At 44.2% G+C, this 15717-nt stretch overlaps 2 protein-coding genes across 3 annotated transcripts in view; one reads left to right on the top strand and one right to left on the bottom strand.

The window, feature by feature from the left end:
* LOC115154292 (protein KIBRA) overlaps positions 1 to 14626 on the bottom strand; it is a 48237-nt gene extending 33611 nt beyond the window's left edge. Inside the window, exons 1-7 of one of the 2 annotated variants that reach the window (XM_029700366.1) lie at positions 14552 to 14626; positions 11062 to 11225; positions 6974 to 7083; positions 6559 to 6762; positions 6047 to 6123; positions 5051 to 5130; positions 4240 to 4369 (exon numbers count right to left, since the gene is read on the bottom strand). In XM_029700366.1, the coding sequence (XP_029556226.1) occupies positions 4240 to 4369; positions 5051 to 5130; positions 6047 to 6123; positions 6559 to 6762; positions 6974 to 7083; positions 11062 to 11225; positions 14552 to 14566 (780 nt within the window). In that variant the 5' untranslated portion in view covers positions 14567 to 14626. Of the gene's footprint in view, positions 1 to 4239; positions 4370 to 5050; positions 5131 to 6046; positions 6124 to 6558; positions 6763 to 6973; positions 7084 to 11061; positions 11226 to 11797; positions 12357 to 14551 lie in introns of those variants that run through there. The other variant, XM_029700368.1, reaches the window with a different exon arrangement.
* Positions 12597 to 15512, top strand: arl10 (ADP-ribosylation factor-like 10). The gene is made up of 4 exons (XM_029700369.1): positions 12597 to 12947; positions 13961 to 14141; positions 14511 to 14686; positions 15053 to 15512. The coding sequence occupies exons 1-4, from the start codon at positions 12810 to 12812 to the stop codon at positions 15218 to 15220; spliced, it is 663 nt and encodes a 220-aa protein (XP_029556229.1). The 5' UTR covers positions 12597 to 12809; the 3' UTR covers positions 15221 to 15512.
* Positions 15513 to 15717: the final 205 nt, after the last annotated feature.

Raw genomic sequence — 15717 nt, 5'->3', positions numbered from 1 at the left:
AGACCACCACACCAGCCCAGGACCCCCACAGCCGGCTTCTTCACCTGCAAGATCGTCTGAGACCAGCCACCCAGACAGCTGATGAAACTCAGGGAGTATTTCTGTCTATAATAAAGCCCTTTTGTGGGGAAAAACTCATTTTGATTGGCAGGTCCTGGCTCCCCAGTGGGTGGGCCTATGTCCTCCCAGGCCCACCCATGGCTGCACCCCGGCCCAATCATGTGCAATTTATTTAAATTGCCTGATTTCCTTATATGAACTGTAACTCAGTAAAATCGTTCAAATTGTTGCATGTTGCGTTTTTGTTCCATACAGATCGATTTATAAAACACAAAGTTCATCAGTCTACCTTACGGGACTTCGATAAATGCAGAAAAAAACCAATCAAAATAAACGTTCTACCACAGTGACCATGGTTTTTTTGTGACGCATGTTTGATTCTGAGTTCGGACATACCTTGAACCCTAGGAAGCTCTTTGCCTTCTCCTCCCTCCTAATTCCTCCTCCCCCCCTCCTCCTCCCTCTCTGCGGATGACTTTGTCAACCATTTTGAAAAGAAGGTTGACGACATTCGATCCTCGTTTGTTAAGTCAAACGACACCGCTGGTCCTGCTCACATTGCCCTACCCTATGCTTTGACCTCTTGCTCCCCTCTCTCTCCAGATGAAATCTTGCGACTTGTGACAGCCGGCCGCCCAACAACCTGCCCGCTTGACTCTATCCCCTCCTTCTAACCCTAGAGTGCTGCAGAGATGGGAGAAACTTCCAGAAGGACAACCATCTTCACAGGAGGAACTCTAGAGCTCTGTCAGAGTGACCATCAGATTCTTGGTCAGCTCCCTGACCAATGCCTTTCTCCCCCGATTGCTCAGTTTGGCCATGCGGCCAGCTCTAGGAAGAGTCTTTCTGGTTCCAAACTTCTTTCATTTAAAAATGATGGAGGCCACTGTGTTCTTGGGGACCTTCAACGCTGCAGACATGTTTTGGTACCCTTCCCCAGATCTGTGCCTCGACACAATCTTGTCTCAGAGCTCTACCGACAATTCCTTTGACTTCATGGCTTGATTTTTGCTCTGACATGCACTGTCAACTGTGGGACCTTATATAGACAGGTGTGTGCCTTTCCAAATCATGCCCAATCAATTGAGTTTAGCACAGGTGGACTCCAATCAAGTTGTAGAAACATCAAGGATGATCAATGGAAACAGGATGCACCTGAGCTCAATTTTGAGTCTCATAGCAAAGGGTCTGAATACTTATATAAATAAGGTATGTTTATTTTTTATACATTTGCAAAGATTTCTACAAACCAGTTTTTGCTTTGTCATTATGGGGTAGTGTGTGTAGATTGCTGATGAAAAACATTTATTTAAATCCATTTTAGAATAAGGCTGTAGCGTAAACAAAATGTGGGAAAAGGGGTCTAAATACTTTCCGAAGGTAGCGTATACACTACATCGCCAGAAGTATGTGGACACCTGCTCGACGAACATCTCAATCCAAAATCATGGACATGAATATGTAGTTGGTCCCCCATATGCTGCATAACAGCCTCCACTCTTCTGGGAAGGCTTTCCACTAGATGTTGGAACATTGCTGTGGGGACTTGCTTCCACTCAGCCACAAAAGCATAGTGAGGTCGGGCACTGATGTTGGGCGATTAGGCCTGGCTCGCAGTCGGAATTCCATTTCATCCCAAAGGTGTTTGATGGGGTTGAGGTCAGGGCTCTGTGCAGGCCAGTCATGTTCTTCCACACAGATCTCGACAAACCATTTATGTACCTCGCTTTGTACACAGGGGCATTGTCATGCTGAAACAGGAAAGGACCTTCCCCAAACTATTGCCACAAAATTGGAAGCACAGAATCGTCTAGATTTCCCTTCACTGGAACTAAGGGGCCTAGCCCAAAGCATGAAAAACAGCCCCAGACCATTATTCCTCCTCCACCAAACTTTACAGTTGGCACTACGCATTCGGGCCAGGTAGTGTTCTCCTGGCATCCACCAAACCCAGATTCGTCCGTCTGACTGGCAGACGGTGAAGCGTAAATTATCACTTCAGAGAACGCATTTCCACTGCTCCAGAGGCCAATGGCAGCGAGCTTTACACAAGTCCAGCCGACACTTGGCATTCCGCATGGAAACCCATTTCATGAAGCTCCCGACGAACAGTTCTTGTGCTGACGTTGCTTCCAGATGCAGTTTGGAACTCAGTAGGGAGTGTTGCAGAGGACAGAAGATTTTTACGCTTCAGCACTCGGAGGTCCTGCTCCTAGCCATTTCCACTTCATAATAACAGCACTTACAGTTGACCAGGGCAGCTCTAGCTGGGCATACATTTGACCAAATGACTTGTTGGAAAGGTGGCATCCTATGACGATGCCACGTTGAAAGCCACTGAGCTCTTCAGTACAGGCCATTCTACTGACAAGGTTTGTCTATGGAGATTGCATGGCTGTGTGCTCAATTTTATACATGTGTCAGTAAGGGATGTGGCTGAAATAACAGATTCCACTAATTTGAAGGGATTTCCGCATACTTTAGGCCATGTAGCGTAAAGTTTATATGTGAAACCAATTTCTAAGATGCACACTTTCAGTTCTTCTGAAATCACTTCGGTCGCGCAAAAGGAAGAAGTTCGTGCTAGAACACGTGCTGATTAAGGCATTTAAATGTCCTAATAATTCGAAAGATTGCTCAGAAAACCAGGTGTTTTAATCTGCATACGCTTAAAATATGACCTTACGCCGATTAAGCAAAGTAAGATGTTTACATGACTAATGCCATAATCAGCCTACTGCCACAATCAGTTTAATATCAAATTATTTGTGATCATGTAAATGTACTTACACTGCAGTCAGACAGACACTACAAAGCCAACACACATACAACTGAACTGTCAGCGGCAGAAGGCTGAGGAGGGGAGGCATCCCAGTGGGGGGGAAGAGAATCATGGGGGCTATTCATTATTAAACACAACCCAGCCCCTACTAACAAACACGTTTGTTGTTTTCTACAGCTGCTGCCGCCAAGATAAAAAACGGGGCATGTGTGTGTTTATATATACACACACACACACACACACACACACACACACACGTCCCACCCCACATTTCCTCAGCGGAGTTGGGAGCATGAAGTAGGCAGGCGAACACCACCCACGCACTCCTCTGTCTCAGCTTCTAAGTCTCAGCCTGCTGGTGCATCATTGACTGAGCAGCAAAGTCATGGCAGGAATATGTATGAGTATGTCCGTCTGTCTGTCACTCAGCCGAGGGGACGCAGGGACATGAGAGGTGGGACGGAGAGGTTGCAGAGGACAGAGGAAAAGAAGGTGGGTGATGCCCCAGCGGAGGGAAGACTGAGCCGTGTGAGACAAAGAGGTACCCGTCTACCAAAGACTGAGACGAGACTCTGCAGTACCCGTCTACCAGAGACTGAGGGATTGTGCATTCCTGGTGTAACTCAGGCAGTTGTTGTTGCAATCCTGTACCTGTCCCGCAGGTGTGCTGTTTAGATGTACCGATACTGTGCAGGTGTTGTTACACGTGGTCTGCCACTGCGAGGACGATCAGCTGTCCGTCCTATCTCCCTGTAGCGCTGTCTTAGACGTCTCACAGTACGGACATTGCAATTTATTGCCCTGGCCACATCTGCAGTCCTCGTGCCTCCTTGCAGCATTCACGAAGATAAGCAGGGACCCTGGGCATCTTTCTTTTGGTGTTTTTCAGAGTCAGTAGAAAGGCCTCTTTAGCGTCCTAAGTTTTCATAACTATGACCTTAATTGCCTACCGTCTGTAAGCTGTTAGTGTCTTAACGACCGTTCCACAGGTGCATGTTCATTCATTGTTTATGGTTCATTGAACAAGCATGGGAAACTGTGAAGTTATTTGGATCTTTACAAATTATCTTTGGCCAGGGTCCTGAAAGGGGGCCATTTTTTGGCTGAGTTTATCTCTCTGCACACAACACCTGACCACCATCCCATCTTATCCATTCACCAACCCTTCTCCCTCCCTCATCCCCTGCTCCTCCCATCAAATAAACGTTTATTTGTCGCGTGCGCCAAATACAACAGACCTTACAGTGAAATGCTTACTTACAAGCCCTAACCAACAGCGCAATTTTAAGTAAAAAAAATAGGTATTAGGTAAACAATAGATAGGTAAAGAAAAAAAAAGAAAAAAAGTGAAAATAACAGTAGCAAGGCTATATATAGGTGGTACCGTCCCTGTTTACCTGCATGAGCTCCTGTTTCTCCTTCTCCCCAGAGCTGATGGCGTCCCGGATGGACTTAACCTCGTTCAGGATGGCCTGCTCATCGTGAAGCTTGACACCGTAAGGCGCGCTGGACACCTTGTGGTCGATTCTGGAGGGAGGCACACGGTGGAAACAAATCAGAGAGTGAGTTATTAAACAGTCTTTAAATAGCACATCTTCAGGTGTACTATCTGAGTTGTACATTTTTGCTCTCAGATTATTATTCTGTAGTTTGTTGAAGAGGGATGTTGTTTAAAAAACAAGTTTAATTTTCACTATGATAATCCTACTGTGCCACTTCCAAACCATCCTGATCTAATCTAGACAGGAGTGAACAATAAGAAACTATGGATCCATTACAGGAGTCAAACTGGATTTAAAGGGCCACAGGTGTAGAGAGAGCGGAAAGAGCCCATCAGCGACACAGGAGAGAGACCATCCATTCGTGGCGGCAGCAGCAAATATGTAAAGCCAGTCATCAGCAAGTCATGCGTGCAGCAGAACAACAGGTCTTTCCACATTCTTCCAAGAGCAAAGGAGGGCGGGAGGGTGCGTGCGAGGGAGGGGAGCAGCACTCCTCTGTTACAGGCCAAGGAGAACTAGAACAAGTGAAGCTTCTGTAAGCCTTCTCCACCTGGCTGTTAGAATAGATACTCTTATTCTATTTCAGTCTTATGTTATAAAGACCCTAAACTATTTACTTTGGGAAAGGAGAGTTTAGGACCGACATAGGATGTTACTGTGTTAGTATATTATGTGTGATTGTGTAACGAGGTTGGGTTGCACTTACTCTTTCAGCGTTTCAAAGCCCTGCTCTTTGTACTGCAACTCTTGTTTCATGCAGGCTAGGTCTCTCTTCAGCTTATTCACCTAAAGGAGACAAACACACAGGACTATAGTTATTTCACTGAAATGAAAAATGTCCATGTCAAAATACTATTGATTACTGGGAATATGCTAATATTCAGCATATTCACCCGAGAGAAACACACAGTATACATTTACTGAAATAAAAAATGTCCAGTTGCAATACAATTGATTATGGAGAATATGCTTATTTGGCTATATTTGGGAACAGCTGATTCAAATAGAACCGATCGTGTTTGTTCCTTGCAGAAAAAGAATTAAGATATAACTGATAATGCACCTGATCGCATCTAATATGATATGATTAAAACAAAACATTTGCTTATTGTACTTTTATGAAATGTGGAGGGGGGGGGGACATCGACAAATAATCCAACAGTGTGTTACTGTTACGCAACACCAACTGGCAGCTCTGGGACTTGTCCCAAAATGGTACCCTATGTAGTACACTGCTTTTGACCAGAGTCCTATGTTCCCTGGTCAAAAGCAGTACACTATATAGGGAATAAGGTGCCATTTGGGACGCAGGCCTGGGTGCAGTTCTCAGACAAAGATGTCACTTACACACATTCCTCCTTTACAATGAGAAAGAGAGTTGGACACTCAGTCACTTAGCAACAGCCCGTTGGACTAAGCCTATTTCATGCACTAATGTCTGCTTAGGGATGAGAATTAAGCCCCAACAGAAGACTTAAGAACATATGGGTATACACATCCATTCCTAATGTGACTGAACACAAGTAATACAGGCCATAAATAAAGTACAGAGATGGTGTAAAAGACAGTGTTTTTGTACTACTTATAAAAAAAGGTTTATAGTACTACTGATATTGATTACTGCATTGTTGGGAAAGAGCAAGCAAGAAAGGCATTTCATTGTACTTGTGAACGTGACAAACTTGAAAGAGTGGTTTCTTACCCTACTTTTGGAAGTGACTATCTCGGCTTTGAGGATTTCTGGGTCATATTTACTGCTGGAGGATGATCTGGAATTCACTGCGGGAGATAAGATGAGAGGGTGAGCCAGGGCGTTATCTAATCCTCTACATCGCTTTACTCAACTTCAAGGCCCTTCTCATCAATCCCCTGCGTATTATCGAAGTACTTTTAAATCATCACTTCAAGTCTGAGGAACAACAGAGGATTACACATAGGAATGGAGTCAAGTTAATTTATTTAATTTTTATTTCACCTTTAAGTATTGTAGCGTGTATTAAAACTTTATTTTAAATGTTTTATAACTGATAACTTGAGTAAACTATGATGAGCTGCAATTCTATGATCAAATCTATATGCACCTACCCAACAGAGATGTCAAACGCGTTGCATCACTCAGAAGAATAAAAGACTACACCCATCACTCTAGTTCTCTTCCCCATTCCCTTCGGTTTCCCAATAACCCTGTCTCCCCTGGCTTGTCCCGGTCCTTACAGCTGGTCTGGGAGGTGGACCTGTCCCTCCAGGCGTTGTTGAGCTGGAGGTACTCTTGCTGGGCCAGGCGCAGGCGCTGCTCCTTCACCTGGTAGATCTCCTTCTGGGCGCTCAGCGCGTCCTTGGCCACGTCCAGGTACTCCCGCAGCATGACCTCCTGCTCCCGCTGCCACTGGGCCCGCGGGTCCTCCAGCTGAGTGCTCTCTGATGGGGGAAGAGAGGGGGGTGAGGAAAGACGGAGATCAATTGGAGAGGACAGGGAGACAGAACATAAGAAACAAGAATGGATGAGATATTATTTTTTGCTAATCATAATTTTGGATCATGATTTGACCAGCCATGTTTTTCCCACAAATGTGTGATGAATATGGGTGCTGGAAGCTTTAGTTATGGAGTATTGCATATCTGGGCTCACTTGTGTTATGATCCACATAGTAGGCCCCGACATTGGGGTCGTAGGCCTCCTCCCAACCCACAGGCAGCTCATCTCCAATGCAGTCAGCAAATGTCAGAGGTTTAGTCTGCCTGAAAATCACACACAAGAAACAGTCACATGATGGTAAGAATTAGAGGGGTGTCACAGCAAAAGTAAATCAGGATGACCATGCCAAGATAGTGGGCCATCCAGGGTCTATGAAAAGATAGATAATTTGGTTGTCACGGAAGGCTACCACCATTGCTGTGTGTGTGTGTGTGTGTGTGTGTGTGTGTGTGTGTGTGTGTGTGTGTGTGTGTCACTAATAGGGGGGGGGGTCTAGTGAGAATGGGTCTCTATTCACCTCTGGCTTGCAAAGAACAATAGCCGGAAGCTGGGGCCCAGCATTCCACAAGTAGCGTTAACAAATCGCCTGGAGGTTTCTGAGGCAACCAATCCAGGCCTTCCAACACAAGGCCAGAGCTCTGGATCACAGGAGACCCAGGAGGACCTCAGTGGCCACCACACACAAAGCACCTCAAAGCACTCACCAACAGGACCAATGTGCCAACGGAAAAAGTGGGGCCTATTTGCTGAGTAACAGTCCAAAAATCAGTCTCTCTGGGTCTTTACATTAGCCGATTTGGATAGGCTACTGTTGTCTTTTCCATGCTGCTCTAACTTGGCACAACCAGGATCACAATTGAATCCTAATTCTTCACATAGCTCCTATGACATAAAACCCTATGCTAAAGGACAGAATACAAATTACGCTAATGTTTACATTTTTGACAGAATTATCAGCGGCACAGCCGACATGTACACTTTTAGGAAAAGAGGTGTTATCTAGAACCTAAAGGGGTTCTTCGGCTGTCCCCTTAGGTAGAACCCTTTTGGTTCCATGTAGAACCATTCCACAGAGGGTTCTCCCTGGAACCCAAAAGGGTTCTCCTACGGAGACATCCGAAGAACCCTTTTGGAGGCCTTTTTTCTAAGAGTGTAGGAAAACTTGTCTTAGTCTTTTGCTTAAACTCTTTTCTGCAGACTGACGATATTACCATCCTCACAGAACCTTTAGTTTAGGGTGAAACTGAACGGGTTCCTTTTTCAGTTTAGGAATAATTAAAAGGGCCAGCAAAGACCCCCTTAGCCCCGTTCTAAATGTATCTTTGAGGAAAAGGCTTTGTGGAAAACAAACACAAATCCCGCAAAAGCTGGCTGCTGCTGCAGGGTCCTTTGAGTGACCGTGTGCGCATCATATTGTTTGATTAATTCCACTGTAGCTGTCCTCTCACCCCTGCAAATCCAACCCTTAAATCACTCTGAGCTGATGGCCCAACTCATCATCATTTCCCTCCGAGTAGTGCTGACTCACTGTCTCATTCGACCAACCAGAGGGCTTTAAATAGGCCCAGAGCATACCGTGAGGCACTCACTGGTTGTTCATTGGAATGCAAGACCTCTTCCAGTCTGTCTGAAGAGGACGACACCAAGCTAGACATCTCTTCATACGGTGATGAAGAGATGGGTAGTGAGTAGTGAGTGACCCACCTAAGACTGCTATAATTGTCTTTTGTGACCCGCAAGATAAAATAAATCCTGTTTCTTTACAGACTTCTCCATATAAACTGTGTGATCCAGGAATGACCAGCCATAAACACACATTAGGAAAGCACTCCCTTGGAGGACGGGTGAACTGTGTTCAACAAAAACTGTGGTTGTGGGCCTATATAGCGAGAGCGGCTTTCTGAGGCCCTAGTTGATGATTGTACAGGTTTAACCTCTAGCTAAGTGTTTTACACAAAGACCGGGGGTCTGGCATTTCCTGGTGAGCAGCAGCATTACAAGTTATTTGAGTGAATGTCGGTAGTGAAAAACAATAGGCAGGTTCGCAAACAAAGTCAAACACCCTGGCCCATGCTCAAACGCAAAGTGACAAAGCGACAAAGCGTGCAGCCGAATGCAAACATGCGGGAGCATAACTGAGTCAGAGACTTTCAGTCAAAGCACTACACATTCCTCAAGTCAAATTTATGAGGCTCCAACCTACATTTCATAACGCTCAAGGTCCAACAAAGTAGAGCTGCTAGCTGCTTCAGCTCCCCCCTGGCAACGGCTCAGTATCTGGGAGATAACATTCCATTCACCTGACAGAATGGGTTGGGTGCGTCACTACGAGGGTGGATAAACAATATGGCTGGCGGAGGTATGCGAATGCAGCCAAGAGATACTGACAGGGCAGGGGCTCATTAGATGCATGTATACTGAAAAATATATATAAAACGCAACATTCAACAATTAGAAAGACTTCACTGAGTTACAGTTCATATAAGGAAATGTGTATATTGGGAGCCAGGCCGAGCCAATCAAAATGAGTTTGAGGCAGCAGATTTTCCACCAATAGGGCTGCCCAGTCTAACGGGAATTCATTATCATGATCAGGAGGCGGCAGGTAGCCTAGTGCTTAGAGCGTTGGACTTGTAACTGAAAGATTGCAAGATCGAATCCCCGAGCTGACAAGGTAAAACAAATATGTCGTCCTGCCCCTGAACAAGTCAGTTAACCCACTGTTCCTAGGATCCTAGGCCATCATTGAAAATAAGAATTTGTTGTTAACTGACTTGCCGAGTTAAATAAAAGGTTTTTAAAAAATTATCAATCATAACTCTGCATCAGCTGTTCCTCAGCAATGTCCCAGTGCTTAACTGCAGTGGAAAGAGATGTGAAAGTCCAATGACAGTTTTGGGCCAGTATGGATGTCAGGTTATTTCAGTCCGAGTCCACTAATTTGAGAACGACTGGCTCATCTCAGATTTAGCATTCTGGGCTGGCTTCATTCTACTGTGGCCCAACAGACCAGTGAACAGTATAGGAGATGGGCCTATAAAGTACAGAAGACAGCCTGTCACTGTAAAGGGTCTATGTTCCTCACTTGACTTAACCCCTCACCTCCCATTGTTGTAAAGAAATGCATGCATGACCCCAGAAATGGAGAGGTTATACATGAATCCCTTCCGGTACTGACTGACACTGGTTTCCACATCCTAGTTACAAGTTTTCAGGGCCTCGTGCTGCACTTTGACCCTGTGCACCTTGGCAAGCAGTGAAAGGGATTTTAAATCATCAGTCTTTACTTTACCAGCCTCTGTGCTCAACCCTCCTCAGCTGTGCGTTTTAGGAATGTCTGTTAAGGTTTGTTCTTGCCATCTTGTTCTTGCTTCTACCAAGCCAACCTGTGGCAATTCACCAGGGAGGTGGGCAGATTGGTGGCCTTGTGTCTGTCATGTTCTTGGTCTGGACTGCAATAATGACAGCCACTAAGGGAAAACAGGACTGGCTTTTGACACAAAGCCTATTTTCAAATCTTGCAATATAATATTAAAGCATATCCTTATCCTAGAACATAGTAGAATAAAAATATAAAAACTCCCATAATCTCAAGCATTCCAGAACTAAGCTTTTAAAGAGATGTGTGTCAAAGTCTGAGGGGACTCAAGTAACTGGTAAAACGAAATTAGTTCCAGTCTATGGTTGACAGTGTTTCTGTACAAATTAATTTCCCTCTCATGACGCCCTTCTAAGCACTGCTCCCTCAGCCCTATGTTCCCTTAATACCCACTGAAATAAATTTAATCAAAATTGGCACAAATGCTTATTGTCCGAATAATTTGTATTGCAATAGAATTTGGCCTTGTTTGGGGACAAAGATCATTAGAATAATACCCAGTGTGCTTTGCAAGTGTTCATTTTCACATAACATTTGTCATTTAGCAGATGCTTTTATCACAACATAGTGCCATCACACTTCTGACACCAATGGAGTAAATTTGGGGTGATAACCGCTATAAAAATGGTATAGAAGAGTGTAACTTATTACAAAATGCATTGCATTCAGGCCAGTGAAATACAAATGACACAAAATACTCTAAAGTAATTGAAAAACTTGTTTCAAAAACATGCAACATAAATACTGTCCATCTCTGTTCCATCAAGCAACAGTGGATAAACTCAAAAGACGTGTACATCAAGGGTATGAGAAATAAACGGTAAAATATGTATCACACCCCCGCCCCAATATGATACCATACCTGTCTCTTGGATCAATCCAACTAGTAGCGTGTTTGATGTGGTCGATAAAGTAGACTTTCCCGTCAAAATCCCGGGCTTCTTCCCAACCCTCTGGTAGTGGTAACGCCTTCCTTGGCATGTCAGACGAGTCTCCATGTAATTTTCTCTGCAAGTCCTCTAAATTCTATTGAAGGTAAACAATGTCTTGTGTGAAGCATCTTAAAATCCCAAATCTGAAAACCATCACTCGGTTCCAATTCACAAATTCTGGTTTGTGTGCGTGTTGGACTAGCTGATAATCCATAACGTCTCGCAGTGCATGTTCTCAGTACGAGTAGAAATGTTTGCCAAACAGTGGTAATTTCCTTAATGAAACAATATTTCCAGCACAGATGAGCAAATGATTTCTCTGCAGAATAAAAAGGTTATTTTGTAGCCGTTTATCTCAGCTCAGTAACAATGTTACAACCATGGTCACATTGGAATTGAGAGAGTGGTGTTCCACGAGAGAAATCCTAATGTGCATTTGAAATAGTTTTTCAAGATTTGTGTTCGTCTATGTATAATGCATTGTAGAACATAACGAAAACGTAACGTTAATTAGAACTTTTCAAGCGGGTTGTCCAAGGCATGGTTATTGTGTCGGGGCAGCTTGACTCCTTTCTGGATATTCAGATTAACCGAAAAGTGCATTTGAAGTCTGCAAATCCAGCCAAGGTTTTTAGTATGTGTAGAAAGGTTACAACAATGTCTCACCATTCAACAATAAGCTTTTCTTAAATATTTTAGAGCTCTTTTCGTTCACTGGCCACCATGTTTAGTTAGCGAGAACGATGCTAACCAGTCAGCTAGCAAGTAACCCTCTCGTGCTCTACCCAAAAGTTACCCCGTTCCACACAATTGAAATGCAGTTATCTTCACATTCACGGTAAATGTTCCTGCAAAATTCCAATAAATCCTCATTGAAGTAGTTTACTTCTAATCGTTTGTTACTTAAAGGGGCAGCAGTCTCTCCTCCAGAGTACTGCTTGCCGCGGTCGGTCGTGAAGGCTCGCGATGCTGTTGAATGACGTCATCCAGGTGCTTCTCTGCCCTGTGCCATACATTTTATTCTACCAAATGTTTCCTACAATATGAATGTTTTTTTCTGGTTTTAAATGTGGAATAATGTGTAACTCTTACGTCATAACATGACGGACACACAGGAGACAATTAAATACTTTGTTTGGTGAAAAATGATAAATGTTGCTCTGTGTTGTTAGTTCTACTTCATGAGGCAAACTTCTGAGACAAGTGCACGACGCCCTCCCATGGACAGTTTTTGACACTTCACTCTAGGTTACAAATATTTATTTGATCATTTTAAACACAACTGGAAATGTCTTATTCATTATAGGCCGTTAAATATTATAAATTTCAGTCCAAAGTAAAACAGAATCTGTGTAGTACATTGCACTTTATGCGAAATATTTAGGCACAATTATATAGCAATTTTTTTTTTAAGGGAACCGACATACCCTTTTGCAATCACATTAAAACTCAGAGGCTTCATCCACATCACACAAGTAGCTGTTGCCCAGCCCATACACTGCCGTCACGAATCCAACGGATTGAAGGGTACAAGGCGCTGGCAGGGCTCTTTTCAACACAAACAAGGAAGAGATATCACGTGCACTGGTTACAGTGGAAATCATTCGGTCAGTTCATCGTTGGCTCTTGGCTGCTGTGTCCAGGAAGACGACATTATACGGCGTTCCAGCAGTGCCACATGGTTCTGCTTCGGCACATATCCATCGCCTTAACCGCCGCGGTGGCTGCCTTCGGGTCCGCGCTGTTTATCGCCTTGAATTATTTCTACAGAAGGCGAATATGGTCTCCCGAAGCGGAATATTACATGATAAAAGAGGTACACTGTTATTCTCTGCCATCTAGGAATGTTCAGTCGGCATAAGTTTATGACTCTGTTGCAATCGGTGGGCCAAACGCACAGTTTTCACGGTTTATCGCCGGATTCTTTATGTGCCAGAGCAGTGAAAGTTCTATAGGCGCCAGTGGCATCGAACGCAAAGAGAGGACTTCACGAATCACTTCTGTCTGGACGTGGATGTGGTCTTCCAGCCCATAAAATACATATGACATGAATGCTGAGCCATCATCCCAGATCATGTTGATCACAAACTGACAATCTGACTGCATGGTGATGATGATGGGTTGTGATAAAGATTGACGCACATAATGGGAATCATACAGGTTTAGGGTCCAAGAGAGCAACAAGAAAATATAGTCATTTTCATGTTGATGGAAATTGTTGTTTTATATATTCAAATCATTCCAAAGTAGTATCACTATCATAATAATAATTGCCTATAGAAACATTTCCTCTGAATATAGCCTATAGGGCCATAGGATATCACCTGAAATTGACGAATAAGATTTTCAGGAGCTTCAAAGGTATTGATTAAATCAAGGAGACAAGGCTACAGTTACTGTGTCACTCGCCTATAGAGTGCCACTCACAAACCAATGAGATGGTTTTGAGCTGATTTAACTAACATTTGTAGAAACTAAGATTGTTTCATTACAACATGACATATGAGCTTATGCAGTTATTGTGGGCCAAGTAGACAGCTTATTGGGGATTTGGGGGTCACAGAAGCTGCTAGTTGCTTTGCACACAAAAACGCAAGTGATTGTGAAATACTGCAGCATTATCTATAGTGCACTGTCAATCCTACAGGGATAGATGGTGAAAATGCTGTTGTATGTAAACAAAACATATTGCAGTTCGTCACTTTACAGGGGTAACAATTATCTATACCTGTAACTTGAGAAAAAAGTGAAACGGGATAAGGTAACTTCATGTTGCTGATGTTGAGAGAACAGGTGTTCTGATGACCCCCTGCTGTGTGTGTTGAGCAGGAGCAGGAGGAGCGTGGAAAGCGCCAGGTGCTCGTCCTTGGCCTAGACGGAGCTGGGAAGAGCAGTATCCTGCAGGGGCTGACAGCTGGAGACGGGGGCAAGAGAGGGCACTGCCGCCCCACTAGGGGCTTCAACTTTATGAGCCTCAGTGCCCCTGCCTGTCAGCTGGATTTCCTTGAGAGTAAGCTGTGCAGTTTGCACACCACCAGAATTCTGCATATGCTTGCAGGGCAATTCAACTGGCCTGTAAGACTCCATACAGAGTGCATTAAGGCTGTTCTATGACCTTAAAATATGTCACATTGTAAGTTATCAGTTTGGCCCTTGAAATACCACTGGCCTTACCAAAAACATTATAATCACGTGCCTTTGCTTAGACTCAGTCATACATGTTTGGACAACAACACACCATTTACTTTTTCTTCAGTGGAATAATTCATTTAACCCTTTTGTAGTGTGACAAACAAGGTATACAACACAAGTTCATACATCTACCTTTTTGCCTAGCAACACTCAAGTAACCAGCCTACCTCTGTCTGCTGTATTCTAGTTGGAGGGGGTGAGGATTTGCGTACGTACTGGACCGAGTACCTGAGGAAGACGCATGTCCTGGTGTACGTGGTTGACTCCTCTGACAGAAAACGTCTACCACAGGCCAAGGCTGAGCTGCATCGCCTTCTCAGACTGGATTCACAACTTCCTGTGGTGGTCCTGGGAAACAAACAGGTGACCTTGACTATTGAGCTATCGTAGTCTTTGGGCAGATAACCTAACGAATGGAATCTTATTCCATTGCTATAGAAACGTTTGTTGTTCATACTGTGGGCAACGTGAGTGTCTTGGACATGGATAAATGTATGTTCTCCAGTGAGTACATGTTAGTAACACCTCACTTGAGCTGTGTTTATAAAGAATTTGTAATACTGTTATAAATGTGATATTACGCCTGTCATGACCAGTGTTGTGATACATCAATGCTTAGATTTTCAAACTCTTATTTACAATTTAGTTATTTTAACAAAGCCTCATCAAACCCAGAGTGACTCGGCAGTAGACTTCACTGTCCGTCCTGTGTGTCCTCCCCCCCCCCAGGACAAGCACAACGCCATGAGTGTGTCAGAGCTCCATGAGGCCCTGTCTCTGGGGGCAGTGGCTGACGATAGGAGGCTGTTCCTCCTGGCTGCCCAGCTGGGCTCAGACGGCCTGATTGTCTCCCGCAATCTGCAGGCCTTCCAGGACCTGATCCTACAGCTCGTTTGATTCCCTAGGACAGGATGAGTTGAACGGGGGGGTTGACCATGTAGGTGGGATGGGGAGAGAGGCCCATGGGTGAGCCCGTGTGTAAGGACAAGTGGCAAGTAGCAATGACTGCGTGTGAATACTTTTGAACTAGAGAAGATCCTTCAGGGCCCTCTGGGAGTCAGGGACCAAAAACAGTCTTCACTGAATCACTTAAATAGTAACAGGGTTCAATATACACTAAGTATACCAAACATTAGGAACACCATCAACATGGCAAACTTGAGCGTGAAAAACCCAATGTTGCAGTTCTTGACACTCAAACCGGTACGTCTGGTACCCACTACTATACCCCGTTCAAAAGGCACTTAAATCTTTTGTCTTGCCCATTCATCCTCTGAATGGCACACATACAAAATCTGTCTCAATTGTCTCAAGGCTTAAAAATAATTTAACCCGTCTCCTCCCCTTCATCTACACTGATTGAAGTGGATTTAACAGGTGACAGTCTGTCATGG

Source organism: Salmo trutta, chromosome 19, assembly GCF_901001165.1.
Source record: "Salmo trutta chromosome 19, fSalTru1.1, whole genome shotgun sequence".
NCBI classification, from domain to species: Eukaryota; Metazoa; Chordata; class Actinopteri; order Salmoniformes; family Salmonidae; genus Salmo; species Salmo trutta.
Note: the sequence above shows the minus strand (reverse complement) of the source record. Positions and strands in the feature narration are given on the sequence as shown.